General features: G+C 37.6%; 1 protein-coding gene across 4 annotated transcripts in view; it reads left to right on the forward strand.

Annotated features, from left to right (window-relative positions):
* The window catches only part of Pcdh19 (protocadherin 19), a 109,808-nt gene that overhangs the window by 53,073 nt on the left and 29,887 nt on the right, over positions 1-26,848 (forward strand). For 2 of the 4 annotated variants that reach the window (XM_027432921.2, XM_027432922.2), the window contains 2 exons: positions 3,440-3,498; positions 11,791-11,963. In XM_027432921.2, coding sequence (XP_027288722.1) covers positions 3,440-3,498; positions 11,791-11,963 — 232 coding nt within the window. The remainder of the gene's footprint in view (positions 1-3,439; positions 3,499-11,790; positions 11,964-26,848) is intronic. The other 2 variants (XM_027432920.2, XM_027432923.2) reach the window with 1 other exon arrangement.

The following is a 26,848-nucleotide window of genomic DNA, read 5'->3' on the forward strand; positions in this document are numbered from 1 at the left end:
AGATGATTCTGATATGCACTTAGGGCTGAGAAACACATTTAAGATGTGCAAAATGTTCCAGTTCATTAAGAAAAGATGGCTTCTTTTTCAAGGTGCTCTAAATAACACTCTTCACTCCACCAGATGAAGAAAAAATGATTCTTTCAGTGCACAAGAATTGGATTGAGTACACACCTAGACCCAGCATGAGACAGAACGTCTTTTGTACATATGCGTGTATGTGTGGTAGGCTTGCATGTGTGTATAGGCCTGAGGTTTATGTCAGGCATCTTCCATCAGCCACTCTCTATCTTAGACATTGAGTCATGCTCCTGACTGTTCCCTGGAACTCATGGTTTCAGCTAGTCTGTCTAGTTAGCATGATCTGGGTATTCTCTGTTTCTGCCTTCCAAAAGATTACAGGTAGGCTGCCATGCACACTTGGCTTTTATGTGGGCCAGGGCATGCAGAGTTCACTCTTCATGCTTGTGCAGTATATGGTTTACCTTCCAAGACATCTCCCCACTCTGAGCTAGGATTCTTGATGTTAAACTCAGTTGTTCTGAATGTAGTACTGAAGCTAGTAGTGGATTCTGTTCTCATGTGAATGTTTCTGTTGCATAGATTGTTTCTGTAATTGCAACCAAGCTACTTCTTTATGGGCTGAAACTGTGAAGGTAAAAGACAATGGATGAGTTGGAATAACTCCATTCATTCTGAGAAAGTTGGTTCTAGAATCTGTTTTGCTAGGATGCTGCTATGAATAAATTGTACATTCACATTTGGAGTTTAAGATTCCTAAGACCGGGAAGTTTACTCATTAAGTTTAAAGAAGAGGGAAGATAGAGGAAGACAATAAAGTTCAATGATATTTTTCTACCTTGAATGTCATATCATACCGGTTGCATCTCTCAGTGGTCAGCCAATCTGTGAACCTTGGTGAGTGGGGAGAATTGTTACAGTCATTGTAAACAGGACTTCTAGACTTTACTACTAACTCATTGACAGTGAGTGGGATACCCCATGGTGAGATAGATTATTCCTTTAGGAATTAAAAATATTGATAACATCAGAGATAACATTTGCATGTTTATTTCTCTTTACTCAAACATGTGGTTATTGCATGGCACATGGATGTTAGGTCATCACAAGTTACAGAGATTTGATGCCTTCACCTGTGCATACATGTACATTTTTTTGCTGGAAAGTATGTTTTCCTTAACACAATAGTATGTTAAGTATATTGCTCCTGACTTTTCTCTAAGACCAGTCAATATCTTCTACTTTTCTTTTCTGTTTTTCTAGTGCTTTTGTGTATTTTATATATTTTTCTGCCACTTTACTTGTAAAGATTCAGTAAGTTTGGACTTGTTTCTTCACCAGGATGAAGTACATCTCTGGTTCTACTGTCGATGTCAAACTCCATAGAAAGCAGTGTTGGTGTAGAATCTCATCGTGAGCCTTGACAAATGCTGTTGAATTTCTATTTTGAATCATGTTCCTATGGTTTGTACTTCACATAGAAGGAAACTGAGGCACAGAAAATTAAGTAATTTAACAGATCTTACCATGAGACAAGGAAGTATATCATCAAGTGCTCAGTTTCCTGTTTTGACAGGGTAGCATGAGTTTTTGGAGATGATAACTTCTTGTTGAATTGAGCATTGCAGCCAGGTGGTGGTGGCACATACCTTTAATCCCAGCGCTTAGGAAGTAGAACCAGGAGGATCTCTGTGAGTTCAAGGCCAGACTGGTCTACAAAGAGAGTTCCTAGCCAGGCTACAAAGCTACACAGAGAAACCCTAGGTTGAAAGTCCAAAAAATGAGTATTGCACTGAATATAATTTAAAAACCCATACTTACCACCATTTTGCCCACTGTGTTGGTAAAATTAATTAGATCAAATGTTTCTTTTGTTAAGTGACTTCTGAATAACTTACTATGGTAAATACTAAGGTCATATTTCCAAGACAGTCTCTCTGCTTTTGTCACAATCTCAGCATTTGCTTACTAATCAATGAATTAGAAATGGACTGACCATTCTTTATTCTTTCAAACCATTTCTTCCAATATCATCAGAAGTTACTTGTGATTACACTGAAGGGTATCTAAACATTTAGACAGAAACAGTATAGGTAGGTGGTATATAGGCTGTCTTCAAGTGAGGGCCATGTAGGGAACAAGGACATGTATGTGTAACTACTGGACACTGGTGTGTTTTTGTTTCCTTCCCAGTTCTCTCTCCTGTTTTTCCTCCCAATTCTTTGGTGCCAACTTCCTACCTACTCTACTCTATAGATATCTAGGGCCCCCTTACCTTAACTGTTGGCTGTTTAGTGCCAATGTGGTAGCTGGATCTGCTATTACCTGCCTCATTTTTCTCCTCTATCAAACTGAATCTTTGAATGTAAGGACTGCATCTAACAGTCTACTGCAGTCAATGTCTGACAGGTAGTCATCTGAAAAGAACCTGCTATTTTGTTCTCTAGACAGCTATTGTATTTCCATTTACAGACACTTTCAGTTGAAGTGATTGCTGAAGGTCTCTAAAGAATGGTGGGAATAGCTGAATGGCTGGATGAGGGAAGAGATGTGTTTGGGCAGTTGGAGTTCATACAAAGGTTCACCAAGAGTTGTGCTTTTAATATTGGGTGTAAGATCAAGTTTTCTCGGATACTTCCTTGGCTTCTACCCATTCTAAGGCTGCCCCCCTCAATCTGTCCAGACTCCCAGTGCTCGAAAGCTGTTTTCCCATCTCTTTCATCTTTCAGGTATCCTGCACTTGCTTTTGTAAAGCCCTTGCTCCAGCCAGCTACTGTAACCAGATTACACAGTGGAGTTTTAATGATAGGTGCTGAGACAGGCATTTGCTTGCAAACTTCATGTTTCACATGAAAGGCTTTGGTACCCCCTGTGGACTGCCCTTTACCCTGTTTTGGGCATAATACTTGTTTGCTTTTATATCTGTGATAAAATGAAAGCCATCCTGTGTAACTGATGCTGAGCAAATGTCTAAAAACAAAGGGAAGTGCAGCATTTAAATCCACAGTGGGGGATTACCTTGCCGCATTTCCATATCTTTGGAATAAATATTTTAACATGTTAATTATCTACTTCTAATAAAAATACCTTTGAACTTATAGTCAATTTGATGGGCATAAAATGGTCTCCACTGGGAAATGGGAAGCAATTAGTTTCTGTAATGATTGTGAGTCATGCTGTCTCTTGTCTCTAAGTGGTTACATGGTCAGTAGCCAGCCATATTCTAGAGAATGTTTGTATCAAGTCTACCCTGGTCTACAGGAGTAAGATGCTGCTTTTTGAGGGCACTTGGGGGCTCCAATAAGGCATTCATCAAACTGCTGCCCCATTACTGGTTTGCACAGTAAAACAATCCTTTTAAGTAGAACATTTGGACTCTTATTATGAATCATCTTTTAATTTTTTTTTCCTTTTGCAGACTGAAAACTATTCCTTTGACTCTAACTACGTGAATAGCCGTGCCCATTTAATCAAAAGGTATGTTGGTTTGTTTTCACATTCCTACTGCTTAGCTTGATTTAATATAAAAGATCCAAAACATTAATTTTTAAGAACTGTAACCCTTTGGATGGTATAATGAAAGCCTACATGCTTATGGTAGGCAGTGTGGGAAATCCAGAGAAAACATAGAATGTAGGGTTCACTGTTAATTTCTTCACACGAAGAGAACCACTGTTGGCCTTTCATCGTATTTATTTCCATCAGAACATATGCAAAATTAAAAATCAAATTCGGATGACATAAAATATTTTACTGGTGATTTTGGGATAAATATTAGAAAAATTAGAAATCTTTCAAAATCATACTGTTATCCAAATTTTTGTTGCTACCCAGTTTAAATCATATTAGGCATCAACCTTTGTTCTCTTGTGGGGTTGTAGTATGTTCTGAGACTGTTACTTTTTTGACAGTTCTGAAAACTTAAAGATATTTAAATGACAGATGAAATATCTTTTATAATGCTTCCTAGATGAGAGAAGAAAAGAAAAATTTCCAATTTAATACTTGTCAAGGCATTTTGAAATGTTTTGTTGAAATCTGAAATATATATAATTGGCTGGTTACTTGGCTGGATTTTGAGTACAAAGCAGAGGTGAACATTGACAAGATTCCACCTGGTATGGTGGGCCCTAAATTCTTGCAATCGGGAGTAGGATGAAGTTAGGCAGAGCAAAGCAAAGGAGAGAACTTTGTGAGTAGCAGTTCCCAGTAGCTGACCATTCAGATGATGCCTTTATTTCTGTTTCATATAAATAGCCTCTTGAATGGTCCAGTGGGTTACTCTTCAGTTAAAATTGAACACTGACTATGTTTGTTAAAATAATAGCAATAAAACAGAGGAGCAAACAGGGTATATTATATCTGCAGTGGAAAAGATCTGAGAATTCTATTATTTTGCTGGCCGTAATCCTATAAATTTATTATCACTGTAACAGTTCAATTCAAAGTGGAAACAAGGTCAGGCAGTGGTAGTGCATGCCTTTAAACCCAGCACTTGGGAGGCAGAGGCAGGCAGACCTCTGTGAGTTTGAGACCAGCCTGGTCTACAAGAGCTAGTTCCAGGACAGCCTCTAAAGGCATAGAGAAACCCTGTCTCAGAAACGCCCCCAGCCACCACCACCACCCCCAAAAATGTGAAAGCAAAATCACTGCTTATTGTGCAAGAAACTTGAATTCACATCTAGCTTAATTTATGATGCTGCAGTAACCCCTGAAACTGTGGTAGATTTATGTGTATTGGCTTGAGCTAGCTTGTGACCTTAAGTGATGATCATTAGTCTTAAAATGGCTATCCTTGTATTACCAGTCATAGCATAATTTAGAAAATTTTGCAATTGTTGGGAAGAATCCTCTGAACAAAAGGTAAGGAATTGAAAATTATCTAAGCAATTTATTTTAGGAAGAAAGAAAAAGCCTTGTTATATGTACTGATTAGAGGGACTTTGCAGGAAAATACTGCTTTGTTTCCTACTTCAGGACTGTTATTTTCAAAGCTTCTTTTTGAACTGGTAAAAACAGTGGCTTGCTTGATCCTTACAGGTCTCTGGAGATAGCTTGTTCTGGGTACCTAGAAATTCTCTGACTAGGTTAAACTGATAACATGAGCCTGATTTTTATAGCCTAGTAGAAGGCTAAGACTCCTGGGGACCTGCACATCTTAGATCAGCTCCAAATACCCAACTTACAAGGCAGACTTATGAGATAAAGACTTATGTTAAAGCATTTAGCTTTGGGGATACATGTATTTCCATGACAGCTTTGGGACTTACTGGAAACCTCTGATTTTGATTAATTACTTTACATATTTTTTTTATATACACATGCGCACAAAAGCCACATCCTGGACTGAGTGAGCTCTTGGAGGAAATATCTCCAGATGTGGCCTGAAATCAAAGATACCAGTTTATTTGCCAGGGACCACCTAAATAAGAGGAAACACCTGAAAGCTTGGGAACACATACAATTTTGTAAGGTCTTAGTAATTATGGGGCCAGTTTCATTTAGACAAATGCCAATACTTAGAAAAATACAGGATATTTTGTGTGCTATCTTTTCAGGAGAATAACAATTACAAGTACAAAACTGATAGAAACTGCAGTGGTGACTAATGTAACTGATCCCAAGGGATAAAGCCGTGGGGAGACTGATCAACTGGCTCACTAAGATGTTTAAGAGATGTATATATTTTCCTGAAGACCCATATTTGTAAAAAGCTCACAGACAGGAAATTTTGAATCTTGTTATCAGTCTTAATAATATTAGAAAATCTATGAATTTTTAAAACATCAGGCAAAGTTTAGCCTAATTCTTAGAATCTGTTTCCTATACGTTTTATCATCTTATATTCAATTTCTAGTTATCCAAGAACATTTTTTTTTGGCTTTTCAAGACAGGGTTTCTCTGTGTAGCTTTGGAGTCTATCCTGGCCCTCACTCTGGAGACCAGGCTGGCCTCGAACTCACAGAGATCTGCCTGCCTCTGCCTCCCTAGTGCTGGGATTAAAGGTGTGCGCCACCAACGCCCGGCCTCCAAGAACACGTCTTAGAATGTTGTTTTGGGCTTTCTTGGTCAGACTCTTTTTTTTTCCTGTTTTTTAATTTGAGTTACAAACATGATTGAATTACATGACAATCCCAGTTCCCTTCCCCCTCCCCTCCACCCCTACTACCCCCCCCCCAACTAAAACCCTACCTATGGCATATCCTTTTTTCTAATCTATATCTTGGTCAGACTCTTACACACAGACACTTTTTATTCTTTCACACCTGTCTACATTTGGTAGTTGAGCACTGGCCATGTCTGGTCCTTTCTTGTAACAGTCAGGATTTCTATGTGAAATAGTAAAAAGATGGAGAAAAGATGCACTTCATTTTTCTGATTAAAGGAGTTGAAAATACTACCGAAAATCCTCATCAAAAGAAACACGGGAGGAGTAATAATGACTTCTGGTGAGTTGAGGGTTGTGGTCTTGAAGAAGTGATTTCATAGGACAGTCAGCACCTTAAACTCCATCTTGTGCTGTCTAATTTTCTATTATTGGCATCCATGGGGGGTAATCTCAATAGAAATCCAAAGGCAAACAAGGTTTCATAGACATGAATCAAAATTGAAAAGCATGAGGAATGGATCTGGAAGGGAAAAAGAAGGTCTATGATTCCATATCATTTTCTGTGGATCCATATCATTTTGTGTGGAGGAATTCCAACATTATATCTCTGCAGTTTAATATTTTTTTCTATAACATTATAACAAACAGAAGATATATCCAAGGTAGTTTCTGAGAGAATCCCAGCTTAGCAAACTGAGTGAGGTGCGGATTTTTTTCTGAGTCACATTTTCTTCCCACTATGTTTGTGTCCTTGTTATCTTCTCAGAGTGAGGACAGCCAGCAGTGCTACTTTGCCGTGGTTGCAGCATTCTTTCCTCAAGCCTGCTCTCTGCACTGCTGGCTAATATCTACTCCTGTAGTGCTTTTGGAGCCATATCAAGCAGAACGTGAGGCTGCAGCTCAAAGAAAATACAATAGTAATTGAGCAGCAACACATTAGAAGCAGTTTAGAAAGGAAAATGAACCCTGGCTTCTAAGCCATGCATGGTGATTTTCTTTACTGCCAAAACTCTCCTAGAGTTCTGTAGCATCTGGTATGTGCCATGTATATAGCAAATATTTGGTGTGTGTTTTTCAGATAAATAGGAAAAAGGAGTGGAAAGAAACATCATTTTCCCATTAAAATGAAGCAGCAGTAAATGTTCTTTTAAAACAGCCATTTCTAAACAATGGTGTGCATCTGTAAAGGCAGTCTTTAACCCCATCCTTGGAGAAGCTTCTATTTTAACAGGTTCCTAGGTGATTAATGATAGAAGTGGTCCAGGAAACATTCTAGATTACACTTCCTTAAAGCCAGTTACAATACTCTTTTGACTTTCTCTTCTTAATTGCAAATGACATTCCCTATGTATGTGGGATACCTATTGGAATCTCCATACTTTCAGATTCTTCTGTCTTTTGCAAAAGTAGTATTTTAAAGGGCACACATAGGTTAGTATTAATGTAATGTTCTTTCATCAAGCATATATAGAGAAACTCTTGTATATAGAACCCTGTTCTATACACCTGTTCTAGGTGTTTAAAAATGAACTTGTACCTCTGTTGGCCACCAGAGCAGTAATAGAAACATTTGCATTCACAATATGATTGGAAACAGGTGCCCCTAATTTATTGTCCCACAAAAGTTGTTTTACAAGTTTCTCATCTCCCAAGAGGCACAGAGGTAATAAAGCAAGTGAAATCAGCATTTTTTATGCCTGGCATAAATTGTTATTTGTTTTGGGTGAGTAGCCATTTACCAGGCTGTTTTACTGTTTGCTCACTGGTTCTTAAACTGCCTTACACAAATCCATTCATTAAGCCACTAAATGTCCTTACAAGATCACAGTAAGTGGTACTTAGTTTGTGAGATCAGCAAACTGATCTTTAGATGAGTTAACTATCCCAAGGTTTGAGAGGGTAGTGGTTATACCTTTGATTTTTCTTTGATTGCTCACACTAGCAGTTCCATAGATCCTAGTAGCTAATCCTTCAGTTTTAATATTTATATCTTTTTTGAGTATTTGTTTATTTATTTTACACACCAACCATAGTTTCCCCTCCCTCCACCTCCCATCTTCTTTCCACCCACTCCTCCATTCAGAAAGGGACAGGCCTCCTGTAGGAGTCAACAAAGCATGCATATCAAGTTGAGGCAGGACCAAGCTTCTCTCCCTGCATCAAAGCTGTTTGAGACATCCCAGCATGGGGAACGGATTTCAAATAGCCAGGTCATCTGTCAGGTATAGATCTTGGTCCCACTGCTAGGATCCCCACAGGAGACCAAGCTACACAATTGTCACCCAGATGCAGAGGGCCTAGGTTTGTCCCATGCAGGCTCCCTAGCTGTAGGTTCAGAGTCCATGAGCTTCCAAAAGCTCAGGTCAGCTGTCTTTGTGGGTTTTTACATCATGATCTTGACTCTCTCGCTCATATAATCCCTCCTCCATCTCTTCAGTTGGACTCCCAGACCTCAGTCCAGTTCTTGCCTGTGGATCTCTGCATGTGCTTCTATCAGTTACTGGATGAAGGCTCTATGATGTCTTTTTTTTAAAAGCAGAAACAAACAAACAAAAAGCAGAAGGCCTGAGGTAGATTGCAGCATTCTGATGCATCTAAAACAGATGACCAAATTTTTAAAAGGCAGATCTAAAACCAATTAGAAGCGTGATAGAAATCACCAGCTTCCAGGGAGATAAGATAACTCAGTGCAATTAAACATTATGCTTAGCTTGAAGATTTTGAGAAGCCAAGACAAAATGAAAAGTGCATCAAGTCATATAGTTTTTAATCATTCGATAAAGCAAGGACACATTTTTGACAGGAGAGATATTTTTCTGTTTCTGAATTTTAAGTGAAATAGAATGGGCAATGGCTGGACAGTTGCTTTCAGAAGATAGGAACATTCATTAAATAAATATTCTCATTCCAATCTCAAAAATACCATAGCCATACTGTTTAAATATAATGTGAATGAGGCATTATAATACAGAGTAATAATCGTTTTAAATAATGATAATTTCATTGAACATCTATTTCTATCTGGCTCTTCATGCAGAGTATTTCCCTGAGTCCTCAGAATGGTTTTGTGAGGGAAACAAGGAAATTGAGGATTAGATATGGAGCCTAGCGCCACATAAACAAAGTGGCAGATTGTGGGTTATCACTTTCCCTAATAATGCCAAGTTCAGTGCTTTCTCTTGCATACCATGTTACAGGAATACTGGTGAAAAAATGTAGAACAGTTTGTTCTAACTGAGGGTGATATGGCAGTGTATTCCTGGAGAGATTTTTCATTGTTCAGGTTGGTGGGGATCATCACTGGCATCTAATGGGCAAAGGCCAGTAGGCCCATTAAATATCTCATAAGGCACAGGACGTACACAACAAAGAATTATGTGACCTAAAAATTCAGTAGTGCCAGGATTAAGAAGCCCTATGCTAAGGGATGGCCAATTACATTTGTCTTTAGACTATTTCATTCACCATCATATATCTCAAGCAAATTTTGGCAACTGCTGAAATACATTCAATTTAGACGTGAGTTCTTTGGCTCAACACGGCAGTTTTGTGCTGAGGATTTAAAGAGCTTTTCATTATGTTTCAGAACCAGATGATATAGGTTGAGAGGCTCATATTTGCTGTAAAAATGGAGCAGCCTGTAATATCATCTAGGCAGGTTGTTTGTTCTCTCTTGAGGTATATGAGTGCAGGGCCAGTTTTTGTCTCTAAAATACAAACTTTGAATCTATTTAAACTTTGGATTAGTATATACAGGAAGCCAGAGGGTCTGTACCATGAAGCTAGAAATGGTGAAACACCTTTAAAACATGAGTTTCCAATTGTTTTTTTTTTTACCATAAAAGAATTGTAGGATTTTCTTAAATAGAACTGCATTCTGGTAGGTTGATAGGACCGAGTTATTTCTGTGACATAATTTGGAGGAGCTGAGTGAACTGCCCTGTTGAGTGACTGGATTTTAGTGACTTTGATGCTCAGATATATTTTCTGAAATAATTAACAGGATAGTACCTTACATCATCAAAGCCTTCATTTTGTAATAATCATGTCTTTCCATTACTGCTCTCTTGACCCTTCACTTTTTGTATTTATGTCACCAAGCATTGAACATCTAGGTTAGTCATGTGTTAATTTTCTGTGTGCTTCCTTCAGGACAAATGTGTAGAGTGACAGTGTATCCTTGTTTCCATGGCATAGCTCTTTACCAAATGTAGTAAATGTGCTTATGTCTCTGACAGGCAGGTCTGGGAATGTTCAAAGTTTAAGATGTTGACTCATGCAGTTGTGGAATCTTCAGAAATTCTGTGCTCTGTCACCAATAAGCTAGAAGGTCAGAGAAGATGATGGTATAATTTGAAAGCTTGAGTATTAGAGACCCAGTTATAGAGATTTCAGTCTGAGCCTGAAAGCCTGAAAATGAGGAGCACTGAGTATGGGAGAATATTATGTCCCAGGTCAAGCAGAAAGGATATTCAACCTTTTGCCTGTTGTTCTTTTCAGGTCTTCTTCAATGGATTGGATGAGTCCCACCAACACTGGGGAAAGATACATGCTTTACTCAGTTCTTCAATCTAAATGAAAATCTCTTCAACTAACCCACTCAAAGAGACATTCCCAAATAAGGCTTAACTAGCTACCTGAATCACCCTTTGTCCAGTCAAATAGACACATAAAATTACCTCAAACACGGGCACCAACAGTTTCCTCAGCTATTGCCAGTCCTCCTTTTCTTTGAATTGGTCCCTTTGCCATTTTTATTCAAAACTGACAGGGGAGACTTGTGTTGTGGTAGTTTAAGTTTTTAATCCCAGGATGGCAGGAGGAGGCTGATGAAGGGGTTTATCATAAATTCAAAGGACAGTGGGGGCTATCTCTCAAGTTCCAGGTCAGCCTGGGGTACAAAATGAGATTCTGTCTTGGAAACAAAACAAGCAATCAAACAACCAGGAAATTGACCTGGTTTCTCCAATCCTGATCATCCTTTTAATTTTAATTACACTACCTCAATTTCTGCCATTTTTGCTTTTTATATTTGATGATTAGTAGATATCTCTAGAGAAGCAATTTACATAATAGTTAAGATTTAAGCACTGAAACTTGACAGGCTGGGATTGATCTTAGATGTACTACACTTTTTTTTTCCAGCAGTGTGACCTTGGGCAAACTCTTTAATGTCTATGTATCTCTGTTATCTCATCTACAAATAGTAATATTATTATCACCTTTTCCTTATACAGCCCGAATGGCTTAAAAAATTAATGTTGCTCTCTTAAAACAGTAACTCAAAAACAGTGATTTCTCATAAAAATATTGTCTGTTTCTACTTGACTTTAACTGTATCGGAATAGAAAAACTGCAATGGTTTCACTCTTTAGATGTGGTTTTAGATTTCTATCTTCTCTCTTCCACCTTGCCTACAGTGAAGCACTAAAAGGAAGCAAATGAAAATATTAGCTGTATCAGCATCCAATATTGAAAACCTCTCTTTATTGTTAAGTTCCATTATCTTCAAACAGAAATGTCTCTCCTCCATATTTTTACCCTTTTGGACAATCTAGCCACTGCTGGCCTCCTTACAGAGCTGACATCATCCTGGCTTGGAACAGTCTTAAAAATCAGATCTATCACAGTTGTAAATTAATATACTTTTTTCAACCCAGCAGCTCCACCTTCAAGGACCTGGAGGGCAACAGCCTGAAGGATAGTGGACATGAGGAGAGCGACCAGACTGACAGTGAGCATGATGTCCAGAGGAGCCTGTACTGTGATACTGCTGTGAATGATGTGCTGAACACCAGTGTGACCTCCATGGGATCTCAGATGCCTGACCACGGTAAGGGATGGGCAATATTAAGTCGCAACTATGTGTTCCAAAGAAGCCAGAGTCTTTCTAGACACATTGTACCACTTTACTGCAGTGCACATGTCAGCAGCATCTAGAGAGATTTTCGGTGTTATGACATCTATCAGGATAAATCTACCTCCTTATGAAATGTTGGGGCATTTTATAAGGTAATTAAGGTTACTGGATCCACATTCCTTTTTGATAATAACTGCATTGAGCACATAGGAAGTAAGCAGATGCTTTCTCATCAGGAATAAATGGCTGTTATACTATAGTGCATGGATCCAGCTGATCAATTAAATATCATAGAACACCAGCTCTAATCAGACTAGAGGGATGGGGTTTATTTTTCTGCTAGTCTGGAGAACTTTTTTCTCTGCCCACAGATTTTTGTAGTCTTTTTCTGAGGACAAAAACTGCTAGATTTTCATTTTGCCTATTGGGCTGCTATTCCAAAACCATGGAGCTACTGCAGAAGTCCATGCCATTGGTCATAGGCGAGACAGTCTAAGATAATATGATGGAGTCAGTACAAAGCCTTCTGGTATTGCGAAATGAGTGAGTGGCAAAGCACATGTCAGGAGACACATACTCACATATGAAAAGCTTCTATTTGTATGATCCCAGACACAAGTACTTTTGAGAAGACTTGTTCTTTAAAACTGTGGTGGGCAGAAACCAGGGCATGAAAACACCAGCAGAGTTCAGTTAAGGCAGATTGTTCATATGGACTTGGGCACAAATGTCATTTTCAATATTTTCCTGATGTAAACATGGTATGCAAACAGCCTGTCTTTCCCAATTAAGAAGTATGAATTCAATTTGGTGTTTAGGCTCAGTGAAGCTTCAGAATGCTTGGCTGTCTTGAGAAAAGCTAGTCTCATGCTCAGCTGGAAGCCCTACTGCTAAAAGTCTTAAAGACGAGAAAACAAAATATGGTGATTACGTGCTGGTCTTCAGCTGTCTCATTTCACTGTAAACATCATTAAACGCTTTTGTTTTGGTTTTCTAAATGAATCCAAAAAAATGCATGATTCACAAAACAAAATGTTTTTTATGGAAAAAAATTAGCCACTGTAGATTCTATTAAATTGTCTAATCCATTCCCTCTTCAGGACACTCAAGTGTCAAAGCCTATAATATAGAGAGGCCACTAGCAATTGTACCCTGCTTCTTTCCTTAATTGGAGAGTGGTGACATCTGCAGAGATAATATACTTTCTCGGAAACCTTACTATATGACTGAGGATGAAAAATTAAACATTTATATAGCTGAAAAAGAGGCAATTTAATTCTCAGAGGATACCGACAGATATGTATCATTTCCTACTCATGTGTTTCTCAAAGAAATGTGTTCTTCATTTAGATCAGAAAGGTTTTCTGTTAGATTCTCTCTAAAATGAAATAACTCCAGGAAAGAAAATAGTTGTAATTGATTCTCGCTTTATGCCTGCCTAGACCAACATCTGTTTTATTTTTTTTTTGTCACATTTCTGGAGGAAAACAATATCAGTGGGTTGCAGCTAGATGTTCTGAGTGTTTGTTACAAATGGGTTGCATTATGTACTGTGTAGATTGAATATTAGAAAACAAATATGTGATAGTATCCAAAGACTCTCTTAAATAAAAAAATGATTTCACACATACTCATGCACATAGACACATTTTTTGATATCCCATTTTGACAACATATTTACATTTTGTTTTCTGGTATTTGATTTACATGCTTTTATTTTCATTTTTTATTGTTCCAACAATGGCTAAACTTTGAGCCAACCCTTGACCTGGTCCTTTCTAGTTTGAGTGGCAAAAGGAATTGAACTCTTGTTTACATCCCAGTCTTTACCTGTGATACCCCATAACATCTGATGATTTTATGATGATATGTAACTGTGTATTCCACATCAACTCCTGGCTTGCCACAGGAACTGTGTCACCAGTTACCTCTTAGGTTGATTATTCTACTGCAACAGCTAACAGCTATTCCAACCATTAGCATTTTATAGTATTTATTGCCCCAAATCTGCATTCATGTGAGTGTATCTTGTTTTATCCTAAGGTTCAGTAATTGAAAGATACTCAATGGGTTGCTTGATCTTGGACTGAATCTGATACTTCTCTTAGTTTGTGAGAACCATTACAACATCATACCAAATGCTACCAAGGAAGGTCACCTTACACCTCTGTATTGGGGACTTTGACTAACCTTGGATGTCGTAACTGTCGACATTTTTAATGAAATTTCTACTTTCAACATTAGTATTGCCTATTTTTCTGTACATGTTCGGTCATTTGTTTGATGGGAAATCACAGCAATATCAAACTAAAAATGATTTTATGTACCCATTCTTTCCTTGAGCATGCAGGAATGGCTTGTTTATGATCTCATATGTATTGTTAATATTTTAAAAGGTACAAATTATATTTGGTCCACTCTTTTTGAGAGACATTGGAGCCCCAGGTTCATTGTACTGCCCCAAGTTTCTTCAGTATTTTTATAAATTTGCTACAGCATAATAATGCTCAGTGTGAATGACGAGGTGATTTTCTGTCTTAAGTATAGGCCCAAATATCTCAGTTTTCAGTAACTTTTCTATGATAATCTTTCTAGAAATACTGTGTTCAATGAAGGAGGAGACTATTTAAAAGACTTTCAAATTCAAAGGTCAAAACCTTTGTTACTGCAGAGTATGTATTGTGTTTTGATGACTTCACACAAATATATTTGTGAGCTGGGTCAGAATGGCAACAAAGGAATGACAAGAGTCTCTGCTTTCTACATTACTTTCAACCCTGGCATCTCTCTTAACAAGTTTGAAACCAGGTCAGGATGTGGGTGAACTTGCTGAGCTTAATTCGGTGGTTGCCACAGAATTCCAAATTTATTTGCCATCCATCATGCCCATGAATTAATGTGGCTTATCTAGGTTTGTCCCCAGCCCTCTGGATCTTGTGGCTTTCCAGAAAGGAAGATAATGGAACATTCTTTAACATGTGCTTTCTCTTGACACACTGTACTGTTTAGAATATTATCTCTCAATTGGTCTCAAATTACCTTGAGAACAAGTAAGTGTTGCCACATTTGGCAGGCTTATCTTCTGACTTGACTCCTGAGGTGATGTGATGCTGAACTTGGAAGTCATAATCACATCTCTTAACCAATGCTTTCCCTATCTGATTTTATTCAGTAAATTTACAACCTTGTTGAGAAGATAAGAATATTGACTCCTTTAATGCCTGAGATAGACAAGAAGGGTGGCGAGAGATGGCAGTGGCTCATGGTTTTGTTGCATAATTGAGAGAATTACCAGATTTAATCTCTCCGTAGCCATTGTTTCTCTGAGATGAGTACTGCTGGGGCTAGTAGACATTTTACTTCCCTCTCACATTTTATGCAATGTCATTTGTGGTGATGAGGACATTGCATTATCTTTAAATGTGTAATATGGATATGAAACTGAAGTTTATGGGGATCATAGCTTAGAACTGTGCACTAGTTCCAAGCCCAAGTAATTTGTTTCAAATCACTGAATTTCCTTCCTTATGATTTTAATTATTGATTATAAATTCATCTACTGAAAAGATGACTATAATTGCTCTAATATGCACCTAATTTGGAGTTCACTACAACACTTAGTTGGTTTCCTTCCCACACTAATTGACATCAAATAGAAGCAAGGCACAGAAATTTAGAGTGATGTTGATCTGTTTTTCACATCCGAACACACCCAAATGCAAGATAATCATTGCTCTTTTGGAAAGTGTTAAGTTCTTCTGCATTTTATTTAACTTGTTTATTTACAAAGCTTATCACCTAAATATCAGTCACCATATTTTCTGCATAAAACATAGATCATAAGAACTTGATTTGCACCTAATGTGACTGCTGCTACAAAGTCATGATGAAAATGTCCCATAGTCTACATTCCATGCACAGACTGGTGTCAACCACAAGTATATTAAGATGTTTGCACCCTCAACACTGTAACACCAATGTGAAATTTCATTTTCTTTAGTCTTTTAGTGAAATTATAATTCAGTGACTGAACATCTTTATCTCCTTATCTATCTCCCAACTTCCCTCTCACCTCACTAAATTTCCAAACATTCATGTCAATTAATCTCTTGACAAAACAAGGATGTCTCAGTGGAGAATATTTTGTGACATTGCAAAGCAGTGTGCTGCTTGGCCCCAGAAATTGTAGCATGGACCAGATGTTCATAGAGTAATTGAAAATTCCATTTTATCAGAATAGCATTCGCTGTCAAAAAGTTTTATCTTTACTTCAACAAAGAGGTTGATTAGATCCCCCTGGACCTGAATTAGCATCTTTGAGGCTAGATATACTGTTTTGCAATTCATGTGATTATTTCATCCCTAGTTTTGCTCCTATAGAAACCTTTAGAAATGTCTTCATCTTTTTACAAATGTACACATTGAAATGTTTAATTATTTGAACATAGGATCACATTTACAATGTTGCTACAAATATATCAATCAGATTGATTCATCCTTCCCCAAGTAGTATAGTATTTTGATATTGAACAGGAATAACACACACACAAAACACACTAATATTTCATGTAAAATATAAAAAATCATACTCCATTTATTTATTATGTATTTGTGTGTGTGAGAGAGAGAGATAAAGAGGAGAGAGGGAGACAGAGGGAGAGGGAGAGGGAGAGGGAGAGGGAGAGAGAGAGAGAGAGAGAGAGAGAGAGAGAGAGAGAGTGTGTTTTCAAGCATGTGGTGATAAACATGTTCAGGTCAGAGGACAACTTGGGAAGTTGGTTCTCTTCTTCTACCCTATGGGTCCTGGGGAAATGAGGCTTGGCAGTAAAAGCCTATACCTGCTGACCCATCTTGCCATTTGTCACTCAACAATATTTTTGAGGTGTATGGCATTGGAGATTGAATGAGTTAACTCTGCTGTTATTGACTGCCAAAGTACCATGCTTTGACTTATTTAGGGTCTACTGAGATGACCTCAGTGATAGAATTGTTAATATTGTGCCACTACAAAAGACTAAGAAAGATCTAATTTTATGAAAACATCATGAAACATATTTCTGATGTTATAATTTGCACAATTAATACTAGAAAATATTTAAAAATATACTTGCTCTGAGGTTGAATTTCCTGTTAATCTGTGTTTAATTTCACCAGAGGATGATTGGTTTCTTACCTTTCTGGCTTATGGGTATTCAATGCCTTGTTCATCTTTTTTTTCTGCTAACCAGAAATAGCTTTTCCCAGTGTCAAAAATAAATTTGAAGTTAGGAAGAGAGGAGAGAAGTGGAGCTTTTTATTTCTTTCAACTATATTGTTATATTAAATAATACGATCCCTCTGAAAGCATAATTTATATTTTATTAGAAAGACAGCCTTTGCAGTAAAAAGTTGCTCTTAACTAGTGGAAACATCCATGATGTTAGCACTTATTCATTAACATTATTTTGGTATAACTTTTTAATCAGAGGATTTGTTTTTACACTTTATCATCAGTTTGTCTATGCAAGACATTTGAAATAAAACCAGCTGTTTCTCTTCTTTCAATAGGAAAACTAATTGCATGCATGTGCTCATGTGCATTTATGAACACACGCACACACACACACACACACACACACACACACACACACACACACACACACACACCTACCTCAAATGCCCACACAAGTGTTTTATAATCTATTTGGAACTTTTAGTTGTTTCGTATTTAAGGTCATTTAAAAATTTACTGTTAATACCAGTTATGATAAAATAATCATCATTCATCCAAAGAATGCCATGTGCTATAATGATTAGATTGAATTATGAATTTCAGTGTTTCTAGGCACTATAGGATAGAGGCTATACAAAGAGAGTATAATGAATAACTCAGAGTTTGATTCTGTAGGAGTTTATGGACCAATAGCATAAATGGTCCAGTGTGGAATAGACTGCCATATGATCAGTGAAGAATCAAATAAGATTATTTGAACTGGAAAGCAAAATGCATTTTAAAAGATACTTTGGTGCAGTGGGATCCCATTGGAGACATAGTAGGAAGTCATGCCCCAAGATTGTATGCTAGATAAAATTATCCTCTATTTGGGTGATTTTCTAGGTGAATCTTTTCCAGATGTTTCATGCAAAAGGAAGTTCTGTAGGCCAGGATGAATGGATATGCTATCAGTTGGGTAACAGATGACAGCCAAGTCAAAATGCCCGCTTCTTAAATTTTTCCCTCTCATGACCTTAATTTCACTTCTAAAAAAATCTGTAAAGGACTATATATATATATATATATATATATATATATATATATATATATATCACCAAATAAATGCACAAACAAAACACAAAACATTTCCTGTTAATAAATCATAGAGTTTTATTTTAAAATATATCTCATGTACACATAATTTTAGCATTTATTAAAATGAAAGGGAATTTGCATGTGGATAAGATGAATGTACTTAATTTATTTTCACATAGAGTTAAATATTGGATGAATATTTTAAATTGCAGGATACAGAAAATCTTAACTTTTTTTCTTCAGATTTTTTTATTTGAATTAAAAACAGGATTGTTTTACATGACAATCCCAGTTCCCTTCTCCCTCCTGTCCTCCCCTACCACTTCCCCCCCAACTAAAACCCTACCTATCACATATCCTTTCTGCTCCCTGTGGATGGTGAGGCCTTCCATAGGTTGTCATCAGAGTCTATCATATCGTTTGGGATAGGGCCTAGGCCCACCTCCGTGTATCTTGGCTCAGGGAGTATTCCTCTATATGGAATGGGCTCCCAAAAATCCACACCTATGCTAGGGATAAGTACTGAACTACTACAGCAGGTCCCATAGATTGCTGAGGATTCCTCACTAAAACCCATGTTGCTGGGGTCTGGATCAGTCCCATGCTGGTAGTCCAGGTATCAGTCTGGGGAGCAAGAGTTCCCCTATGTTCAGCTCAGCTGTTTCTGTGGGTTTCACTAGCCTGGTCTGGACCCCTTTGCTCTTCACTCGTCCTTCTCTGCATCTGGGTTCCAGTTCAGTTCGGTGATTAGTTGTGGGTATCGACTTCTACTTCCGCCAGCTGCTGGATGAGGGCTATCAGGTGGCATATAAGTCAGTCATCAATCTCATTATCAGGGGAGGTGATTTAAGGTAGCCTCTCCTCTGTTGCTTAGATTGTTAGCTGGTGTGATCTTTGTAGATCTCCAGACATTTCCCTAGTGCCTGATTTCTCTGCAAACCTAAAATGTCTCCCTCTATTATGGTATCTCCATTCTTGTTATCTTCTATTCCTCCCCTGACTCAACCTTTCTGCTCCCTCATGTCCTCTGCATCCCTCCTCATCTTCCCTTCTCATTTCCTAGCTCCCTCCCCCCTCTTCCCGAGCTCCCAATTTGCTCAGGGGATCTTGACCCTTTCCCCTTCTTCAGGGAACCATGTATGTCTGTCTCTCTTAGGGTCCTCCTTGTTTATTAGCTTCTCTGACAATGTGGATATCTGCCTATGAGTGAGTACATACCATGTTTGCCTTTTTGTAATTGGGTTAACTCCCTCAGAATGGTTTCTTCTAGTTCCATAAATTTTCCTGCAAATTTCAAGATTCCATGTTTTTCCCCACGGAGTAGTACTCCATTGTTTAAATGTACCACATTTTCTCTATCCATTCTTCAATTGAGGGGCATGTAGGCTGCTTTCAGTTTCTGGCTATTACAAATAGTGCTGCTATGAACATCGATGAACAGATTTCCTTGTTGTATGAATGTGCTTCTTTTGGGTATATGCCTAAGAGTGGAATTGCTGAATCTTGTGGTAGACTGATTCCCATTTTCAGTTGCCATACTGATTTCCAAAGTGGCTGTACAAGTTGGCACTCCCAGCAGCAGTCGAGAAGTGTTCCCCTTTCTCCACATCCTCTCCAGCATAGATTGTCACTGGTGTTATTGATTTTAGCCATTCTGACAGGAGTAAGATTGTATCTCAGAGTTGTTTTGAGTTGCATTTCCCTGTGATGTTGAGCACTTTCTCAAGTGTCTTTCAGCCATTTTGAATTCCTCTGTTGAGAATTGTTTATTTAGTCTGTACCCCACTTTTTAATTGGATTGTTTGGTGTTTTGGAGACTAGCTTCTTGAGTTCTTTGTATATTTTGGAGATCAGCCCTCTGTCAGATGTGGGGTTGGTGAAAATCTTTTCCCAGTCTGTGGGCTGCCGTTTTGTCTTGCTGACTGTTTTCTTTGCCTTATATAAGCTTCTCAGTTTCACAAGGTCCCATTTATCAATTGTTGACCTCAGTGTCTGTGCTACTGGTGTAATAATGTTCAGGAAGCGGTCTCCTGTACCAATTAATTAATTCAAGGGTATTTTCCACTTTGTCTTCTAATAGGTTCAGTGTAGCTGGATTTATTTTGAGGTCTTTGATCCATTTTGACTTGCTGGAGAGATGGCTCAGCCGTCAAAGACTAGGCTCACAACCAAAAATATAAGAAAATCCTAGCTTTTTCAGAATTGACAAATACTTTGACTTTATAATCCTCAATGAAGAGAGTACTGCTTTGCATAAATACATCGCACAAAATGGTAGATGTATATTTATGTCCCTTTCAGAATTCTTCTGTATTATGTCTTAATCCCAAGCCAGAGTTGATTTAATGATTTTTTAAAAAAATCAAACTCAAGCCAGGAACTCAAACATCAACTTTCAAAATAAAATATTCTAAGACAATATAATTAAAAATCTACTAATTTGAAATACTCTGAGAAATGATGGTAGAAAATTGTTAAATAGCCTTTGTTCTGTGTGATTAAGTCATGATGTTTCTAGCATAACAGTGTAATAAAAATACAGGATTTCATACCATTTGATATTATGCCAATGGTGCTTCAGGTAGTATTAGGTAGTGTTGGGTGGTGTCATGCTATGCACAGTGCAAAGTGTGTGTGTTGTGTTCTAGGAACCAGAGCTGCAATGCTGTTCTAGGCTTTAATGTGAACTAGCACTGCCTGAATTCAAATTAATTTTTGGTGGTCATTGTGTGTCCAGAAACATTTTAATATTGCCATTTTTATAATCCCTGCATTCAGTAAACATGAACCTATATGAGATTATGACCCATAGCATAAATGGCTATATTATTGATTGCTTCACATGTTCAAAAGATGCACTAAAATAGGAAGATCATTGTCTTTTTTCAAACTTGCTTTTCATGTAACTTATTTCTGTCAACAACAATGTGGCTAAGAACCACAATAACCTACCAGGATAGAGAAGCATGAGTTGAAACACGGTATTTGAATATTTGTATTTTTCTGGTTCTTTCCCATTTACTACATTTACTATGAAGTAAATATGGGGAATTAAGTATGGTGACAGTTTAAGTAGCAGTTTAAGGAATATCAGGATTGTACATCATCTTTTTATTATGTGGGCACTTGAAAAATGGCTTTTCTTTTGCCATACATGTTTTTCTTTCATCAGTAAGTAGGTTTTACCTTGATGTTTATAATCTCTGTCTTCACTTGATGTCTGATTGCTAGTACACTTTGAGCCAGGGAAAGCTTACTTAATACACCCACATTACAAAGGTAAATTTTCTGCAAGGAAATGTTTTCAATTTTTCTTCATGTAAGATTTTCCCCACATTAAAACTCCAGCTTGGAGAAAAAACAGCAAGCACCAGGTCAGACAAGGTTTAAGCTGGCCTTTAGGGCCAACAGAAGCATTACTTGTTAGAGTGCTACACACAGGCTCTTGTAGAGAGGTTTTGAAGGTCTTAAATAATCTAGACTTTGGTCATACATGACCTTCTAAAACTCGAGGTGAGTGGAAATGACAGACTATTTTTGTAACTGGGAAGAATAGTAGCTCAAAACCAATTATTCTGCTGAGTGAAGAGAATATAGAATTGTTCTTCAAAGTTACTTGAGAAAGAGTGTCCGTGAGGTGCTCGGGAGATGACTCAGCTGGTAAGAACACTTTGTGTTCAAGCATGAGGGCCTGAGTTTAAATCTCCCGAATCCAGGTATCAATTTGTGTATGGTTTCCCACACCTGTAGCCCAGTCAATGTGGGGAGGAGCCAGAGACAAAAAGATTGCTGGGGCTTGCTGTCCACCAGTCAAGCTCCAGGTTTATCGGGAGAACCTGTCTCTAGAGATTAATAAGTCACAGAACACCTGACAACTTTCTCTTGCCTCTATGTGTGTACACAGGTGCACACATGAGCACACCCACCCGAGAGAGAGAGAGAGAGAGAGAGAGAGAGAGAGAGAGAGAGAGAGAGAGAGAGAGTCAATTAACTAAATAAAAAAGGAAAAGAACACCAATGACATGACCTCTAGGGGTATCAGGCATTATCTTTTGAGCATAGACATGTATGTGTAGGTGACAACTTCAAAATGGCATTGCAGGAGATTTAGGGTTTTCTGAAGAACTCTGTCCATTGCTTAGAAATAGGCAGGTCAGAGATCTACTTTGTGGTCTAAGGATGTACAAGCTGACATGTAGCAGAGTTGACTTTAGGGGCCCTAAATCTAGTAGATGCTAAAGGAGTTTATCAGAAATGAACTCTGAATTCCCAGTGCCACACTGAAGAGACATTTTGAGAGACATTTTGTGTTTTAAGGGTCCTGGTAATCATAAATAATAGTTATACTGTTTTATCCTTCACAAGCTTTGGCAACAGTCAGGCTGCTAAACAAAAATAAGAGACATAATTTAATTGTAAGTTTTGTTGTTTTTAATCTTAGTAATACCCACTGCAGTGGCAAATGAGAATATTTGCAATCCTGTCTCAGTTTAAGAGGAAAAATTTCAATATAGTTGAAGTTGGAACCCTGTACACAAGTTTATGGGCTCCTAGTCCAACTGGTTAAGCTCTAGTGGCTTTCTAAACTACGGCCTAGAATCAAATCTATAAGTCTTGTGGGAGTATAACTGAAATCTGGTTTGAATAAAAGGATAATTTATAATGCTGTTTCTTTTAAGTGAAAATCCGTAAGCATACGTTGCTCTAATTACCTGAGAAAACTTGGTAGCCCTAATTGATTATAGCAAGGCAACTTCCCAGGCATTAGTTTGCAAATTCAAACTCCGTGCCAGAGATCTTTTTCCAACTTCTCTGCTGCCATTCTGTGTCTATACTTTTCTCCCCTTCGAATAGACTTGCTTTCCTCCCGGATCTTTGGTCTGTAAAATTACCAACCTGTGTGAACAACAGAATCTTTCCGTTTTAATACATGGAAAAGAGGGAGAAGGGGAATGATGTACGTTCCAAGATATTTAGACTGGTCAAACTGTTCCAAGCCATCACCACCTGCTGTTTTTAATCATTAATGAGGCTGTCAGTTAGCTTTAATCTGGGAGATGAACCAAAAGAATGGTTTTGATTTTAATTTAATTGAAAAATGAGCTTATTGAAACAAAAAATGCCTCCAGCTTCTAAGACTGAGGTTGTATCCTGCTGATAAACCAAGGCAAGTCAGAGACAGAAACTGAACTCTCATTGATATGCAAAAGTAAATTATTTTAAACTTGGACAACTTTTGCTATTGCCATGACTAGCCAGAAAATTTAGCCCTTTTAATTCAAGCATTTATTGCAGACACGATGCATATAAATATCTGTTCCATTTTTCTTTCTGGGAGACAAAGTGATGTACAAAACAGTTTAACAGCTGTATTAATGTCAGAATACAAATTGATGACAAAGTCCAGAGTGCAGCTCAAAGTACAAATTATTTTTCTGGACTCAATGCTCATCAAACTGTTTGTACATTTCAGAAAAGTTGAGTGATTATCTGTGAATTCTCTATTAAGCCAGAGTTTTTGTATACTGTGTGATTTTGCTTAGTGGCAAAATGAGAACTCAGAAATACAATGCCTAAGCACTAAATGAATTTCAAAGAACTATAGGCAGATCTTTGTTTGTGCGGACTGTCAATGTAGAAGGTTTCATTATACCGTTCTGAGCTTCACCAAACACTTTCAGATTTATAATTGTTTTAAACTGATATTGGACAGAAAGGAATCCTACCTTCTTTGATGTAGAAAACATTACTATTGGGCACTAGTTAATTTGAGGGTAGGTTTATCAACTCACACTAGTCTTCTGCTAACACAAGTGAATAATTCCTGGATTCAGCTGTTAATCAATCTATTCAGCTAATGAGTCTGTAAACAGATTGGACTACCAGAGCAGCTATCAAGAAACCAACCTTTTAAACTCACCATCTCCTATTTATGTTCGGTATTTCCTTTGTGATGCCAATTAGTGACCTTAAAACTAGCTGTTCAGTCTTTTTCAAAAAATCCACTCAGGTTAAGGATTGTGTTAGTACAGTGTTTTCCATTATGAAGGAAAATGACTGACCATTTAAGTTTGGGTGATTAATCTGTATTTTTCTGGCAAGTAAAATGCCAGAAAAGATCTGTGGTCATATTATATGCAATGTTTTCCAGATTCTGATAGTACAGAAATGGAAAGCAGATTGTTTCCACCATGTATATATCATACATTAACACATGTGTGTGTGGATGATCAGAAGGTCCAATGCCCAGGCTATAGCCACAACCAACCTGCTAGACTACCTGTCTGCCTTGTATTTGGACTGAATTTCTCTTGATTTCTTGAGTGAAGTTAAAGTTGTATTTTGCCTCCTGTGGGACAGTGAGTCAAGGAATGACTGTTGTAGTTTTGGAAGGAGGAAACATCTTCAAAGTTGAAGTGCTCCTTAACTCAAAATGATAGGATGCCAGATGGTTCTGCCCACCATTCTGAATACAGTATTTGCATATAGAAGATGGAAGAGAGTATTATTTCTCCCTCTAGTCCTCCATTCCACTCGGTTTGGTATTTCCAACACTTGCAAATAAGTATATCATTAAAGAAATAACATTGTGAAAATTTGAAACATGTCGTACCCTGTGTTTTTATTTATCCATCTTCAGCACCCCTTAGTGGTTTCTTTCTTTTGTATTCTAAATGAAAAGTATCTAAAATAAATGATTTACAGATTCTGTGGGACTGAATATCTAGATGAGGAATTAGCTGTCTCTTAAATGAGATTTACAAAGCTAGACAGTGTCATACTTGATTTAGAAAAGGAGAACATCTTTGAGGAGAACCATATTAATCATCATCCAGGATTCTTTAGAGCTTAAAATTCTTATAGCAGAAATTCAGATTTGGAACCATGTATTACTTTTGCAGCATTATTGAGAGTCTTTATGGCATCTTAAATTTCCACTGCCATCAATATAGAACACTTGAATCCCTTTTTTTTTTGTTTGGATTTTTGAGACAGCATTTCTCTGTGTAGCCCTGGCTGTCCTGGAACTCACTGTGTAGCCCAGGCTGGCCTCAAACTCAGAGATCCACATGACTCTGCCTCCTGAGTGCTGGGAATAAAGGCGTGTGACACCACCACCAGGTGGACATTTAAATCCTAGCAGTCTTTGGAATCACTGTGATGAGTAACATGTTATAATATATTGTTTATCCTTTATATCAAGTATAAGTGTTAGACAAGCATAGAATTAAAATCCAAAGAATGAGAGCCATTTAAAGTAAGGAGTAAAGTCAGACTCTTTATAGACTGAAAAATGTACAGAATGTTAGAATGGTGTGATGAGAGAGAATTGAAGCAAGATACACATATCTGTGGTTGAAATTAAGATTGGCAGAGACATAATGAGATATAATCAAGACTTCTTTAATATGTGTTATGTAATTAACCCTCATAGGTAAGCCTGAGAATTCTGCTTCTCATTGAACTCATCTAGATAGACAATGTCCTATAAAAATACATGGTGCAGCTATTATGAGATGGCTCTAATGAGAAAATACAAATACTTTAATACTACTCCATGTTGGGCAGTAGTGATTACGAGCACATGCCTTTAATTCCAGCACTTGGAAGGCAGAGGTAGGTGAATCCCTATGAGTTTGAGGCCAGCATTGTCTACAGAGTGAGAGTTCCAGGACAACCAGGGCTTTTACACAGAGAAACCCTGTCTCTAAAAACAAAACGAAACAATAATACTCCATTATATTCAAGATCATCATTGCCAGTCTTGCCACATGGCATAGTGAAAATGAATACAGACTTTGGAATATGACATATTTAAGTTCCAGGTTAACCTTTGGCAAATGATGGATGTGGACCTCAGTTTAGTTACTCATCTGCAAAATGGGAGAATGACAGAAATTACTTATCTGGACAGTTGTGAAGTGATTCAGGTAAAACAGTCTGTCTCTTTTCTGCCAAATAGTAGGTACCAAAAAAACATAAACAGTAGATTGAGTCAGTGAGCTAGTCTCTCCATTTTGTTTGATATCAACATCCCTATTCTCCCAAACTCCTTATCTGCTTGCTGTTGTCTGGAATCCTTTGAACAGTGGCTGACACATTCCATTTTATGACTATAGTTTGAATTTCAGGCATCTCACAAGGAGGAGAGTGAATTATGTTTTCATATTCTTATTAAGTTTTAAATGACTTCTATTAGATATTGTTCCATACTGGGGATTAGGAAGGGATGAAGGCTGGGTGATTTCTAGATAATGAATGGAGTCTTAAAGGAGGGAAATATATAGAAAATGGAGACCAGACAATTTCACCAGTTTTCCCAGAGCTATCAGTGTCCAAAAGAACATTTGACAGTTTACTCACTTTGAAATGTGTAAATGTTAGAAAGCCACATTCCCTATCTAGTCATTTTTGATATATAAAATATTATAGGATGTACATGAAAGATTTGAAGTCTGGGCTAATTTAAATAAAAATACATGTATTCTGGCACCTTGTGATGTAAGCAAATCTCTGGTGGCCATGACTCTACTTAGCCTTTCCTAGGTCTTGCCTGCTCTCTTCTTGC

This window comes from Cricetulus griseus, chromosome X (assembly GCF_003668045.3).
Source record: "Cricetulus griseus strain 17A/GY chromosome X, alternate assembly CriGri-PICRH-1.0, whole genome shotgun sequence".
Taxonomy (NCBI): Eukaryota; Metazoa; Chordata; class Mammalia; order Rodentia; family Cricetidae; genus Cricetulus; species Cricetulus griseus.